The 15149-nt window shown below is 39.1% G+C and overlaps 1 protein-coding gene across 5 annotated transcripts; it reads right to left on the bottom strand.

Moving 5' to 3' along the window:
* Positions 1–260: 260 nt before the first annotated feature.
* USP1 (ubiquitin specific peptidase 1) lies at positions 261–13225 on the bottom strand. 5 transcript variants are annotated; one of them, XM_060089889.1, is made up of 10 exons: positions 12169–12863; positions 11448–11556; positions 9826–10064; positions 8216–8336; positions 7551–7655; positions 6617–6777; positions 4692–5371; positions 3868–4038; positions 2747–2948; positions 261–1762 (listed from the first exon to the last, which is right to left on the bottom strand). In XM_060089889.1, exons 3-10 carry the CDS (start codon positions 9993–9995, stop codon positions 1027–1029), a joined length of 2346 nt encoding a protein of 781 aa, XP_059945872.1. In that variant the 5' UTR covers positions 9996–10064; positions 11448–11556; positions 12169–12863; the 3' UTR covers positions 261–1026. The 5 variants fall into 5 exon arrangements, with proteins under 5 accessions (XP_059945872.1, XP_059945874.1, XP_059945873.1 ...); XM_060089891.1 differs by lacking the exons at positions 11448–11556; positions 12169–12863 and adding an exon at positions 13056–13225 and having other exon boundaries at positions 9826–9917; XM_060089890.1 differs by lacking the exons at positions 11448–11556; positions 12169–12863 and adding an exon at positions 13056–13140.
* Between the last annotated feature and the right edge of the window lie 1924 nt (positions 13226–15149).

Below are 15149 nucleotides of genomic sequence, written 5' to 3'. Positions count from 1 at the left end.
CATAGTTATATGTCTAAAGGTATGACTAGGTATGACAATTTAGATGGACTAAGCACAAGTTCTCCTATTTGAAATTCAATTTCTTCGCCTCCAAATGTCAGAAAGTACTATTAAAGGTAATTATGCATGTTTATTCTCTTCTATGTATATATGTGTGTATAGTATGTGTATATACACACAAGTTTTTTTTAAGAGAATCCAGCTATATTTATGGTAAAAAATATACAAGTAAAAAAATCCTCAAGCATTTGTATACATAGTTGTTAAGCAGTTTAAATTTTATTGACCTCCTGGTTTTTTTAAAAAAGTTAAATTTAAGGTCACACCTCTAAGTTCGATGCATTATATACAGATCGTGCAGAGTATGACTATGAAGAGATACAAATTAGTCCACACTGAAAAAGATTTACTAGGGTACAGGATCATTTTCATAAATACATATAAAATTCTTTTGAAGATAGAAGAGGACTGACTCTTCAGGTTTTCTGAGACACTTTTCAAAGTGACTGAAGGCACAAAATGTGCACTATTTTGAATACATACACGTGCCTCTAATACAGCCCACCAAAGGTCTGGCTTCATGACTTACAAAACTAAATGTACTGAAATGAGATTCTGCTTCTTAGCTGAAAAACCACAGAACCTATAAACATCATGTAGATAATTACTCCAAAATGTGGAGATAAAAATACAAGCACTTTATTTGAAAAAGCAAACACAAAAGATAGGTGTAAATTCAAAGTGTTTAAATGCTTCCATTTTGAATAATTCAGTTAAGAACCTATACAAGTTTGTTCCCAGAAGCTAATGCATCAATCACTAGTCTCCACTAAGGAAAATGAATTCTAAAAATTAACATGGTTTTCAATAACTCAGATTTCACTATTTATATAAAAACCTAGAGAGACCAATAATATCCAATAGCTTCAAAAGATAAGCTAGATAAGCTAAAGACTTTTGATGTAATCAATTTACCAATGTTTGTCCAGGTCTGTTTAATATACACACAAGGAAAATACACTCACTCTATAATTTCTTATAAAATAGCAAGTAAGGAGTAGATGTAGGAGATGTAGAAGGGGAAAGAGAATTCAAAAAGTCCTTCTCTTCAGTAACTTTCACTTCAGAATCATCAAAAAGCAACCACTTCCCCTCATACTCCTTTAAGCTTTGCACTACATATGAAATTTTGTTTTCAAAATCACTCATGTTAATGCCTGTTTGGTCATTGGATTCCTTGTTTCTATCAGATTCATGGGTCCCATTAGTATTGTTAGTCTCAGAATTTCTATTTTCAGCAAATGCTGTACTGGCAACTTTATCAGGATTAGATGCTTTGTTGTATAACTCATAATCTGCTTTAGTCTTTTGTCCTCCGAGAAGTCCAATAGCTTCTACTTTTTTTTTGTTCAAAACTTTACTTGGCTGGGTATTTCCACTGACTCCAATCGACACTTCTTCATCGTCACAGTTTTCGACCACACCCCTTGCTTCCTCCTCATTCAATGGTTCTGGCTTACCTACTTCACACATTTGGTCAATCACAAAATTTTCCTTATCTAGTTCTAAACTGTTAAGGTCAGTGACTTTAACAGAAGCAGTATAATGCCCGCTACTAATTGTAATGCCACTATGCATCACAACTGCAAATAATCCATAGCTGTCGTTGGTTGGCTTTGTACTCCATTCTTCTAGTGACAGTTTAAGAGGTGTCAGTAAAGGAGTGTTGATCTTGGAAAGTCCACCACCATAACCATCAAACCTTTGGAAGGGGGGAAAAAAAAGGTTTTCTGGGATTCCACTTCATATATATTCAGTTTTACACCCAGTGTGAAACCAAGTAAGTCTGAATGAACCCTTAATATTTACTGCTCATATGAATAAAACACAAAGTAAAAAACAAGACCCCAATTTTGTATAATACTTACACAAAGAATACTGAAATAAGTACTAATATTCAGGTGCTTCTGTGAAGAAGGATATATGGCACTTCCCCCCTTAATTTTCTTTATTTTCCTAATTTTGTGCAATAAGAAAATAAATGGCACTAAAAGAAAACACTGATCTTCAAAATCCTTTTCCTTTATACTTAGTAAGTCATTTTAATGTGAAGTCTGTCTCTACAACCAAGATTTGAGGACAAAAAATAAAATTGTACTGTAGTAAAGGAAAAAGCCACTGAAAGAAAGGACCATGTCATCTTCTGGCATGAGAAAATGTGTGGAGAGCTACTGGTAAGCTCTCATGGTAATTTCAAACAATTCATTAATATAGAAAGGAATAAAATCTACAATGACATGTATACATGTCAGAAAAAGACAGACTATCTAAAATGTAACTGGCATTTTTATATTTATTATTGCTTTCAGATATTTAAATTTTCAACTAAAGAAGAATCTCTCAAATTGTTCAGACTAGTTTTATTTCCTGGCTTACTTAAAACTAAAATAATTTTGCTTTTTTGCTCCCCTCAAAAAAATGTTGATGTATGTACGAAATTTGTTCCCTGCTTTAATCAATTAATTAAAATAATCAAATAAAGAATGAAAATGAAAAATGTGTGAACAAATCATACGCATTCATACAGAAGGATTTAAACTGGTGCGTTTTTACAGGGAAACGTAATAAAACAATAAACTTTTCTAAGGCAATATTTGTAAATTACTTCATTTCAGTAGTTTCTATTACACTATTGTACTGTTTCCTTACTATCATAGCATTTTGAACAAAATTTTAGAATACTCACTCCAAGCCACTAGCAGCAAAGCACTTCAAATGAATAGTTACAACTTCAGGCATTTTGTCAAACAAAAGACTTCGTTCAGCTTCAGTATAATGATGGCAATTTTCACAGAAATATTTATCTTCTCCTACAATCCTCTCCACTGAAGCAAACTGTGAAATTGCCCATCTCAGGGTCTTCATTTCTGTTTTTGGCTCTGGAGAAACTACGCAAGAGAATCCTGTCACTCACAAATGAAAAATCTCTCAGAAATTAAAAACTTAAGCCACTAATTTTTATGTTCAGAATTAGCATACAATTTTAATTGACTAATCCTCCCCAAATAATAACTAAAGAGATTTCTTTTTTTAGTTTCACAAACTTGTAAGTTCATCTTCGACAGTGCACATACCTCTAAATATTTATATCTGGTCAGCCAAAAAATACTGAGGTCAGGGACAGCAAAATCAATGTAAGCCCTACCCTCTGACTCCATGGGAGAAAGACTTTATATTTAATAGTCAATTTACATTATCTGAACAAGTAAACCAGTCTCATGATCACTTCCCATGGCATTACTACTTTTTGTGGTTTATACAAAAAAAAAACACTGGCTCAAATATGGTGTTAACAAAAATATCCTCAGTAGCTCTGAGATTCAGGTACCCAAAAATTAACTTAGTAAAGCATTTCATTTTCCCATTATAACATACTCTACACATCAAAATAAAGATGCCAGGGCTTCCCTAGTGGCACAGTGGTTGAGAGTCCGCCTGCCAATGCAGGGGACAAGGGTTCGTGCCCCGGTCCGGGAGGATCCCACATGCTGTGGAGCGGCTGGGCCCGTGAGCCACGGCCGCTGAGCCTGCGTGTCCGGAGCCTGTGCTCCGCAAAGGGAGAGGCCACAACAGTGAGAGGCCCGCATACCGCAAGAAAAAAAAAAAAAAAAAAAAAAAAGATGCCAGAATTTTCCAAATGCTAATAACTATTGACAAGTGTAGCTATATAGGCAGAAAGATTTTATTATACCGAAGACACTAAAAGAGTTTTTTCTCAATAATTATATAAGCCACTTATTAGACAGTGTTTTGTTGAGGAAAACTCTAATTATTCCATAGTCCATGCAAGCCTCCAATTTTGCTTACTTTCAGAACTCTCCTCTACTTTGGAAAGCTCATCTTCTTGCACTGGTACACTGATGTCTTGAAAATCTTCTCTTCTTTCTGTTAAACTTTCACATTCTAAGCAACGAGTCCTTAATACCAGCTGACCTTGAAATAATTTCTCCACTAGCTCAAAACCGATTTGCTCTGCACCTAAAACAAAAAGGAAAACACAAATCTATACAGATGAATTCTTCAGTACAGCCCAAATAACCATTATTCCATTTAAAGTATATCATGGCTAAAAGGCTGATTTTCATATCTCAAACTTGCTTATTAGCATTAAGAGGTGACTTATTCATGAAATATAAACTCCCTGTAAAGATAATTTTGAAATTAATTACTGTTATCTCTAAAAAAAGACAGTTTCAACACATGTGTGTCTTCTTAACTCCCTTCCTAAAGATACCCCAAAGGATGAAATTTAGTCATGTAAGTTCTACAAATTTTCCCTGAGATCTGTGTGAACCTAAGCAGAAATCCAGTATGGTATAACTACTTAGCAAATGCAATTTCTTTCATGAGTTTATGTCAAATACTGCATATATAAAGGGGTAAAATATTCTCTTGCCATTAAGATGAACTCTCCTAGTTTATAAACATAAATTACTATTACCTTAAAATTAGTGAGATTTATACACACACACAAAGTACATGTTAAGTGTAGTGCTTGAAACGCCAGTTCACATTGTGTTAAATTCTCTTAAAACTTTAGCCAGATATCATACTGTATATGGATCTAAGAAGAGAAAATTCCGGCAGCTGTTAATCCTACCTATCAATGTCCAAGAATAAATTATACTGACCTTTGTTTATGGGCTTAACTTCATTAACAGGCATAACATTATTCCCTGGAGATTCAAGTCCACAACGATTAGCTGTATTATCATTCTCATACTTCCCCATGTCCTCTTCAAGACCATATTCATTTTCTTTAGACTGTCCTTTGGATTCTTGGTTTGTTGTTATTTTACCCAGACTACAGAATTTAGAAATAATGCTGGGTTGCTTAGCTGGAGACTTTAACCAGTTTATTTTAACTCTTGATTTCTTTTGTGAGGGTCTTGCACTCTCATTTTCAGAAATGTACTTGGGGATTATTTTAGCAAGAATATCTGATGAATCAACTGTAGCTTTTCTTTTTGATCTGGTTTGTCTCTGGTTTTCTTTCAAAGACTGGTGTTCCTTAGAGACTTTAACTTTTTTCTTCATGTTACCAAATTCAGTGTCACTTTTTCTTTTCCCATGTACTTTTGGCAGTTTTTCTTTATAGTCTTCAGAATGCCTCATACTGTCCATCTCCATGCTGTTATTACCACTCATTTCCTCTTTCTGATGTTTTTCTTCTACCTTAGTAGATAACTCTGCCACATTTTTTACTTCTTTTTTTAGGAGTTGGCATGTTTCTTGAATGTGTCCCAAAATACACTGTAATACTTCCTGTGCATCATGCTGTAGATATCCTTCATACATAGGGTTGAGTTCCCTATAAATAAAAATTTCCATTTCATCTATTCCAGTTTTGAAGATATAATACCAAAAACCACCTTTCCATACAGAAATGAATTCATTTATGGGGACATCATAAATTATTTAAAAATCCAAAAACATTTAATTCAGCTACTAATTTGAAACTCCTAAATGTGTAACTAAAAACAAACTTAACCTGATTTTTATTATCACAAATACTTTGATCTTCTAAATATTGTTAATAGCTAATGTGTATACAGTATTTACTGTGTACCATACTTTATTCAAAATGCCATATATATATAATTTTTTTTTTTTGGCCTTGCCACATGGCATGTGGGATCTTACTTCTCGGACCAGGGGTTGAGGCCCAGCCCTCAGCAGTGAAAGCACAGAGTCTTAACCACTGGACTACCAGGGAATTCCCTCAAAATGCTTTTTATATTATCTGTATAATTTTCACAATAACCCTGTGAGGTAAGTACCATATCACCACTATTTACAGATAACTTGCTCAAGGTCACAGAGATGCAAAAGTCAGGATTCAAACCTGCTCCTGGACACCACGCTACACTGCCTCTTAACAAATGTATGGCGATGTATTACATCTAGGTCTATTCTTAACCTAAACTATTAAATAATTTTTTAAAGACTTAAACCCTGTAGTATTTTGGATACGGCTATTCTGTATATAGGATAAAGTTTCATTTTTAAAGATAATACTACAAAGAAATCTAATCCAGTTAACTAATATTTCTCTTCTAAGTACATACAACAAAAATAGAAAACTTGGAATTTACAGTTCTTTTATATAACGTATTTTGAATATAGACCTATAATTCCTACCTGAAATCCTTAGACCAAATGTGTTTGGTAATACAGAAATTTTCAGATTAAAAAAGAATCTGGCACATAGTTAAAATATGTATCACCAACATAACAGGGGCAGTATCCCATAATTACACACATTACTACTTCTACAGAAAAGAGTATGAATATTCACATTACAGATAAATATGAATAAAGACTATAAAATATGAATAAAGACTATAAACAGCCTCACACAAATTCAGATTTAATGAATTTAGTACTAATTGTAAGAAAAAATTTCCAGTCTTTGGAGCCTCTGGGATATTAAGGACTGTAGATTTGTAGTGTCTGTTTTCCTTGCCCTTTATTCCCCCCATTTGTTCACATGTCACTCTCCTCCAAAGAGAGAATGAGCTAAACTGGAATCCTAAAATTATATAATAGACTATACCTGAGTGTGTTAAGTAGTCGCCTTGGCTGAGTAGCAAGTTCATCAGTATATTTCTCTGGATGTAAGAGAAAACTAGCCTGAAGCTGTTCGACTGAAATGATCAAGGAATGTAAGCTGCATATTAGTTCATAACTTACTGAAGAATCTTCTTTGCAATTTCCCTGTCAAGAAACACACAAACATTTTAATTTTTGAACAAATTAAGTACCTTCCCCCTTCTTTTTCTCACTAGACAACACTAGCTTTTCTAAATCTAATTTCGTAACACTAATTTTCTGGAGGTATACAAAATAAAGTTAAAAAATTTTAAGCATATTTTTGGTTACTTTCTATTATGTGGGTTATAATGGTTTTCTAATTATGTAAGTCAAAGGTTTCTTTAAATTTATTTAAGTAGTAAAAGTGAGTCAACTTAAAAACAGCAGATAAATAACAGGGTAAAAGGGTACGATATGGGTTGAGAATCCGCCTGCCAATGCAGGGGACATGGGTTCGTGCCCTGCTGGGAAGATCCCACATGCCGCGGAGCAGCTGGGCCTGTGAGCCATGGCCGTTGAGCCTGCGCGTCCGGAGCCTGTGCTCCACAACAGGAGAGGCCACAACAGTGAGAGGCCCACATACCGCAAAAAAAAAAAAAAGATATGTTGTGACAGTGGTGTGTGTGACAATGTTTACTGGTAAACAGTAAATTAGAGGACTGGAGAAAACACTATAAAAGGGGGTAATCAAGTTAGCTACTTACCCCACAAGAATGAAATAATCAAGTCAGCACCTTACCGCACAAGAATGAAAAATAATTGCCAATGAGAAATTTAATTCTCAGATGTAATTTGTTAAGAAAAATAATCTTTGTCATTTCTCCTCCCAAATCCTCTCTGTATTTATTACTTTTTCATTTCTAAGCAAGTGAATTTCCATTAATTTTATTTTTTACCTTATCTTTTTGACTGGCTTCATCTTTTAGGGCTTCTTTCTTCCTTGAAATAATATTAAATAAGTGCTTCACTCCAGATTTAAAACCAGGACAAAAATATAATACCTATAAAGTGAGATTGTCTTGAGTATTTACTGAACAAACGATATACCCAAAATCATTAAAACACTATCATGCTTTTTGTAGAGTGTGTTCATATGTGCATTACTTAAAATTCTGAGATTAAGATGTGTGTCAAAAATTGTTCTCTATTTCATCATAGTAGCCTGCTATCTTCCCTCAGTGCAACAAAGCACTGAGCCTGACCAGATACAAGAGTACAACACGAAACAGATATAGTTACAAGCATTACAACACATATCACCATAGAATCAGGAATCGGACAGAAAAACTAAAAGTTTGGTATCTTCAATTTAATCAACATCTACTCAATTTTGCTATCCCAATTTTATTTAATATATCATTTTCTCTTACCTCAACGGAAATTTGTAACGTGCAATTTAGAATCATGATTATTTTACCCCATTCTGGTTTACTTACAAAGACAAAGACAGTATTATGGACAACTGAAATCCTCCAATAACCTGAATCCTCAGAAAATATTAAGTGTTAACATCATTCTTTGCCTACTAAAGTTTTATTATATAGCAAAATTGTCAACTTACCTGAAGTATACTATTAAGATAACAAGTATTGCCGAGATTATTCAGTCCCACAAACGGTAACAAGTTTTCTCTCTTCTCACAGTTGACAGGTGAGGACTGTGCTGCAGGAACAACTTGATCACTATTAAGTACAAAGAAGAGAAAGGGATAAGCAAGTAGAATTAAAGTGGAAATATTACTTCCCTAGATTTAGTCTTTTCCCAAAAGTTGTATGACCCGAAAAGTATATGGATTTTATTCAGATGGCATTTTAAGACAATTAATCTGTACAGGTGCAAAAATTGCTACACACCCAGAATAAAAGTTTTACAAGCACTTTAAAAATATTACACTCAGGGGCCTCCCTGGTGGCGCAGTGGTTGAGAGTCTGCCTGCCAATGCAGGGGATACGGGTTCGTGCCCCGGTCTGGGAGGATCCCATATGCCGCGGAGCGGCTGGGCCCGTGAGCCATGGCCGCTGAGCCTGCGCGTCCGGAGCCTGTGCTCCGCAACGGGAGAGGCCACAACAGTGAGAGGCCCGCATACCGCAAAAAGAAAAAAAAAAAAAAAGAAAAAAAAAATTACACTCAACAAGCTTCAAAACAATTCCATTAAACGACTGTTAATCCCATTCTACAGAGCAGAAAATTGCAGAATTGGTACTATGATTTGTTAAGCCAACAGGACATTTTAATCAAGTAGTTTAACTCTGAATAGAAACCTGGAAATAACCTGAATATGACAATATTTGGGAGAGGCTGCACTATCTAAGTCAGATTCTGTTTACAGAAGATTATGAAGATACTTACACAGCTGTTCCTCACTTAAAAATGAATTGTTCAAGTTTATAACTCTTTTACCTCAGTTTAACAAACAGTCCTCACAGCATTTTTATTTATTTTACAGCTGCTAGCTATAACTCTAATACCTCAAAGTATTTATAGGCACGAATGCTGGTAAGCAAAAGGTTCACACACAATCTCCTAAACTGATTATTGGTAAATATTAGGAAATTATACAGGGGAGCAAATCTACATTAGTCATGTAGCAGAGTGCCTATGTGCTGAATACGGAGCAAGTGTAGACTCCAACTAGAGCAACTATTGGTGCAGTAAAGCATTCCATTTTGTTCTGATTTCTTTTCAGTCACTGAAGGATTTATTTGTATCAAAAGCATTTCTTATTTTTAAGTTTATTTTAAATATAATTTGCAATTGTACACCAACAGGTTTGAGAATTCATATACTAGGTATGACTACAAAGACAAAGTTTATGCCAGGTTACTGTCCCCCATGAATTTCTTTACCCTTACATAAAGTGTGTTGCACTAAAATCAAATTTAAATTGAAAAATAATTTTAGTCAATTAGTATTTCTCGAAGTTAGCCTAATCGGCTGAGCACAATTTAAAAGAGTTATAATGTGAACTGTGATGTGATCCCTGTGGGGAACCACCAGTTTTATCCTGTTTCTACTATTACACACTGCTAGACTTGTCTCACTAATGTGTGCTTTTTTATCTCCCTCTATGGACTATCAGGTCAGAATGACTGCAGATATCAATCTAAGTTCACTGCTTTTTCACTGATGCGGAATTTTAAAAAGTACAGAAATATACTGAAAATAACATACATTTCAGATCCTCTATATTCAGAAGTTTTTTCTTCATTTTCTTGAGAATCTGTGAAATCCAAGGCTCTCTTGGTTTCCTTTTTCTGAAAAAACTTCAAGGAAAGTCTGGGTTTTTTTGATGGACTACCTCTTGAAAGCCCATTACTTTCACTAGGTATGTCACTGGGCATTTTCTCTTCAAATCCCAAGGAGTTGACGAGAATTAATTTATACAGGGACCCTGTAATCACCAATCATATCTGTTAATCAGAGAAAAGGTTATTAGTTTTCAGTTATTGGCTGTAGGCAACAGAATCATCATTTCTGAAAACAAATTTACCAAGGAATGGTATTAATTAGAACTTTGTATTTGAAAATCTAATGCCTGCCAATAACAGGCAGTCAGTGTTTTATTGCTTATATGAAGGAGCTGCCATTTGTCCTTAACTTTCTCAAACAACAAAAAAAAGATACTGAACTTTTACTAGCTTGCTATTAGATTAAGGGTCACATCACAAAATACCCCACTTTAGTAGTAGACCCCATTGGACTGGTAGTAGTAGTAGTAATGGTAAAGTAGTATCATCAAGGGGTAAAAACTTTATTATCTATTAGTTCATTCAGGAAACACTGAGCAACTATCATCTCTAATTCTGAAGTACAAGGTGGGAAACAGAGGGATGAATGGGAAATCAAAGGAGTGCTAGAAGTGACTGAGTTCTCCTTCCAAGGTCTTTTCTAGTTATACAAAATAAAGTCTATTTAAAGTATAATCTGCATACAAGGAAAGGCCTAGATCTAGTGTTAAGTTTACACCTAAAAACTTGTGTGAAAAGCAATAAACCATATGCAAAGTTGGGATAATGGTGTAAAAAATTGCTGCACTTTGTGTATATCAAATTCTTATGCACTAGAAACCAAAATATACTGACTTTCCAAACTTCTTTTAACTATAGAATTTTTTAAGATACTGTTTTAAGTAGGAAAGAAGTTTGCCTTGTGCAAACTTTCTTCCCTGTTTTAAAATAAAACTTTTGGACTAAAAAAAAATGGCTCTATTTGTGGTAGTTATTTTACATTTTAGTCCTATTTTTCATTAGGAAGATACTACTATCTGACCCGAGTATTACCAGAAAATCACCTAAGAGTCCAAAAACTCAGCAATGACTTTAAAATATAATATAGGTAGAGACTAACAGGACGAACTAAATTTCATCCTTAAGCATAAGCGAAAACTCGGCTGCCTCTGAACTGGGAATTCACATCACTGAACTCGGCAGTGAAACCACCTTTTTGAGACAACTCAGGAATAACTGGAAAGCCGACCAATTTCCCCATCCCCCCTCCAACTCAATTTACTCTCCTGGCCACTAATGCTACTGATGAAATGCTATCATGAATGATAAACTAGCCTGCACTGAAGTGTCAGGGATCTCTAAGCACTAGCGATTTTTGTAAAACGTTTTTTCTTGGGAGCCAATTCTAATAAATGATGGAAACTGGATTCTCTAACAGACAGAGTAACCGGACTTAAATAAATATTAAAAAAAACAATGACCAAGCACCTGAAATAACATTATCAATCCTAATCAATAAACCACCCCTCCAGGCTCCTCAAAGCAATGATTAAACATTAACATTACCTAGAATATAACATTTTACCAAGTGCCGTATCTTCTGCTATACCACTTCTTGCTCCTGGCTGTCCGTATCACTGGGGGTTGTTACATCAAAAATGTTTCTCCCCTAACTCTAAATGAAGTTTCGCAGAAAAAACAACAGAACATTAAATGTTCTTGACAAATGACAGTGTGAACACTAAGTCTCATTAGTTTCAAGTTTTTTCCTCTGTAAGATGGGACGACTCAATCCCAACTTTTCACGAAAAATGTAAAACAAGAATAACATCCTCGACAAAGGTTTAAGACACGTTCCGTTCTAAATATCTGTAGAAAAAGTAAGTTAAACTGCTCGGTAAAATTTAGCAATCACCGACACAGAACAACGTGAGGGCAAACATTTCTCCTCCCTATCCCGCAAACTCTAGGAACGGAAAAGAAAGTGAGAAGATGACGGGACGGTGATGATGTCCGTGCCCGTCAAACGCGGCACCGGCCCGGCGGGCGGCGTCTTTAAGCAGAACCACAGCTCGTGGAGTTGGCCTATTTACTCCCAGCCCGCACCTGCCTTGAGTCCCCAGCGGCGGCGGGAGGGGGCGCCGCCCGCTGCGCGGACGGCTTGGCTGGCAGCTGGGCGGGGGCGCAGCACCGAGGGAGCCGGGGTCCTCCCCGCGGCCCCCTCGGACTCCTGCCGAACTTGCCGCGGCGTCCAGGCACCGGCCCCTCCTCCACGGGCCCTCCTTACCTGGTCATGGCCCAGAGCGAGGTCCGCGGCGGTGACGCCGACGAGTCTAACCGGGCTGAGGGCGGGTGCGACAGGTGAGCCCCTGCCCCGAGCCTGCGGGGGCCCGCGACCCACGGAAAAGCTGGCCGGATCGCCCTCCCCGCAGGGGAGTGACCATTCGCTCTCAAGAGCGGGAACCCGGGCTGCGGCTCGGTCCTGCCTGGCGCCGGCACCGACTACATCCCCGAAGCGGCGCCCGGCCACGCCCGCCCCCGTCCCCGCCCCGGGACGGCAAGGAGCGCCAGAAGCGGCTCCGCTCGCCCGGCGCCCGAACCGCTGGGGTCTTCCCCACTACACCGCCGACGGGAACTTGGCGCGTTTTCCTCAGTCTCAGGACCCTTGTGTTTTAGCCTCCGCCCGCGCCAGCGCTGCGATTGGAGGTGGCGTCCTACGAAAGTGCCGGTTCTAGTCTCCAGGCTGCAGAGACGCGAAAGGCTAGAGCCACCCCGCGACCGCCACTAGCCCTCCTGGCACGCACGAGCTCCGGAACCAGCCGGAACGGTAGTTGCCCCAAGCTGGTAACGGGTTCTGCAGTTTCAAACAGCGCAGGCAACGTCACGGGCAGCTCGCGCGGGTCCTCGCGGAGGGCGCGCGCTAGAAGCTAGAGGCCTGGCTGGCGGGCTCGAGCCTCACATCCTTTTTTTTTTTTTTTTTTTTTAACCACTCGTGCGCGACAGTTGAGGGGAGCGTACGGGTCGGGAGACGGGACAGAGAGATGGGACGGGCTTCTTGCTCGGGAAGTTACCGCCAGGTGCTCAAATCCACCAATCCGTGATGAACAATCCCCAACCCTGCCCCCCGCAGCCCAGGAGGAGCCAGTCAGAAGTACCTAGACAAAAAAAACCCACCTGGTTGGGGGGAAAGGCAGTCCAGCCACTACCAAAAAGAAGAGAGGAAGGCTCCAGCCAATCATTGTTGGGCATACAGAGTGTTCCTCAGGCGCGTTTCCCCTCCTTCCGCTCTCATTGGCGCTCGAGTGCGCGCTTTCGCTGCCGACTGTTAAGTCTTGCTCTGCGTTTTGTGAATCCTCGAAGGTGGGACGTCAGCGAGGGTGGGGTTTCCGGAGCGAGGCCGTCACAATAAGTCCCGCCCCCGTTCCATGAGTACACACTAGGCGGGGTTACCCGGGAGTTAGTTTCGGAAAATGGCTGACCGCCCTGCCTGCTTCTCTGCGCTTGAGCTTTCTGTACCGAATCGCAGCCTCAGCCCCCAGGCCATCCCGTAAAAGGAAGCACCGCCATAGATAACAGTCAGCTCTCAACCGAATGCTGCGGAGCTGAGGCTCCCTCCTCAGCCCCTCCACGCCTCATTTTCTCGCGTTTACCCCTTCCCCTTCCCCACCGGACAAGGAAACGAAAGAGCATTCTTAGGGCCCAGCTCTGGCTGGGGGAGCTGCAAGGGGTTCCTGTACGAGCCCTTACTAACGGGCTCAAAAACGGCGAGGCAGGCCTCACCTGGTTTCTGCTTCCGTCTGTTGTATGCCTACCTCGGTGAGGTGACCTCACAAAGCAAGGGTGGCAGTGAAGCACAATAAGTTCAGTCCAAATTCATTTAACCAAGCTTGTTTTGAGGTGCCTAGTGTGTGCCAGGCATTCCCTGCTCTATAGGGGCTTGACATGAGTGACAGGGAGAGGAAATAAGGAGTATGCTCTTTTAGGTACGTAGTCTTGACATTTGAGTAGAGAGCTGAATGAAAGTGCAGCCAGCCTTGGAGGAATCAGGAAGAACGGTCCAGACAGGGAGAAGAGCAAAAGCTACCAAAGTCCTCAAGGTTCACGTGTTTGGTGTTCTGGGAGGAAGCAAGGAGCCAGGGTACTTAGACCACAGTGAGTCTAGGTGTGATGATTGTGGGAAATGAGATTAGTTACGTGGTTGGGGCACTGATTAAACAGGGTAAGGAGATGGGAGTCATTTGATGGTTTTGAGCTGGGGAGTGGCGTAATTTGTAAAGCGGCTGCTTGTGGTGGTAGACTGTTGACCTTCAAAAGTGCAAGCTGTAAGATCCCCTAGGAGGCTATTCCAGCAGCCCAGGGAATAAATTAGGGTGGCCTGGAATAAGGTGGTAGCAGTGGAAATGTTGAGAACGGGTAGGATTCAGGATATATTCTGAAGTAAGGCCAACAGGATCTGCTGATGGGGAAAAAAGAGACAAAAAAAGACAAGGATTTTTTTTTTTTAACCAAAGCAGTTCGATAGTGGTTTGTCCTTGTTAAAATGGAGAACACTGAGGTAATGATGGGTTTGGTGGGAGGGGCCATTGTTCTGAGACGGAAAGATTGAGACGCATATTTCACATGCAAATAGAGATACTGAGCCAATAGATTTCAAGTTTGGAGGTCAGTAGAGAATTGAGATCAGGAGATATAATTTGAGAGTCACCGAATGGTATTTAAATACACAAGACTTTAAGCAATCACCTAGAATGATATTTATCCTAAAAAAATCTGCAGGGCATTGATGACCTCTACCCTTGCGAAGCCAGGAATTCTAAACCCAGAAAACTGCTCCTTAACCTACCCATTTAGCAATCACCTAGAATGATATTTATCCTAAAAAAATCTGCAGGGCATTGATGACCTCTACCCTTGCCAAGCCAGGAATTCTAAACCCAGAAAACTGCTCCTTAATCTACCTATTTTAGAATCAATATCCATCCCAAATGCTCATTTTAAGAGAGACTTATAAAGCTCCTGATGACATATTTAAGATCATTTAAAAAGCAAAATGAAGTAACTAGTATTCAAGCAACCAAAATGGAGCCGGGTGGCCATTGTGGATGTGGTTTCAGACATGTTCCTGCATCACAGAGAACTTGAATTTTCTGAACTGTAGCAAACTCAAGGACACCACATGTTTTCAAAATAATATCTTCTAGCAGTTGCCAGCTGCTACCTTATGGTCTCAAGTTCTCCCCTAAGCAATCCTTGCTTAACAAGCACCCT

This window comes from Mesoplodon densirostris, chromosome 2, assembly GCF_025265405.1.
Source record: "Mesoplodon densirostris isolate mMesDen1 chromosome 2, mMesDen1 primary haplotype, whole genome shotgun sequence".
NCBI classification, from domain to species: Eukaryota; Metazoa; Chordata; class Mammalia; order Artiodactyla; family Ziphiidae; genus Mesoplodon; species Mesoplodon densirostris.
This window is presented reverse-complemented; position numbering and strand designations above follow the sequence as displayed.

Excerpts from the sequence above, each read along its gene's own strand:
- USP1 (XM_060089890.1), bottom strand. The coding sequence starts at position 9,995 with ATGCCCAGTGACATACCTAGTGAAAGTAATGGGCTTTCAAGAGGTAGT. Across the intron at positions 8,337-9,825 it reads GAATATAGAGGATCTGAAAT|TGATCAAGTTGTTCCTGCAG; the intron begins GTATGTTATTTT and ends TGTACTTAATAG. Across the intron at positions 6,778-7,550 it reads AAGCCAGTCAAAAAGATAAG|GGAAATTGCAAAGAAGATTC; the intron begins GTAAAAAATAAA and ends GTTTCTTGACAG.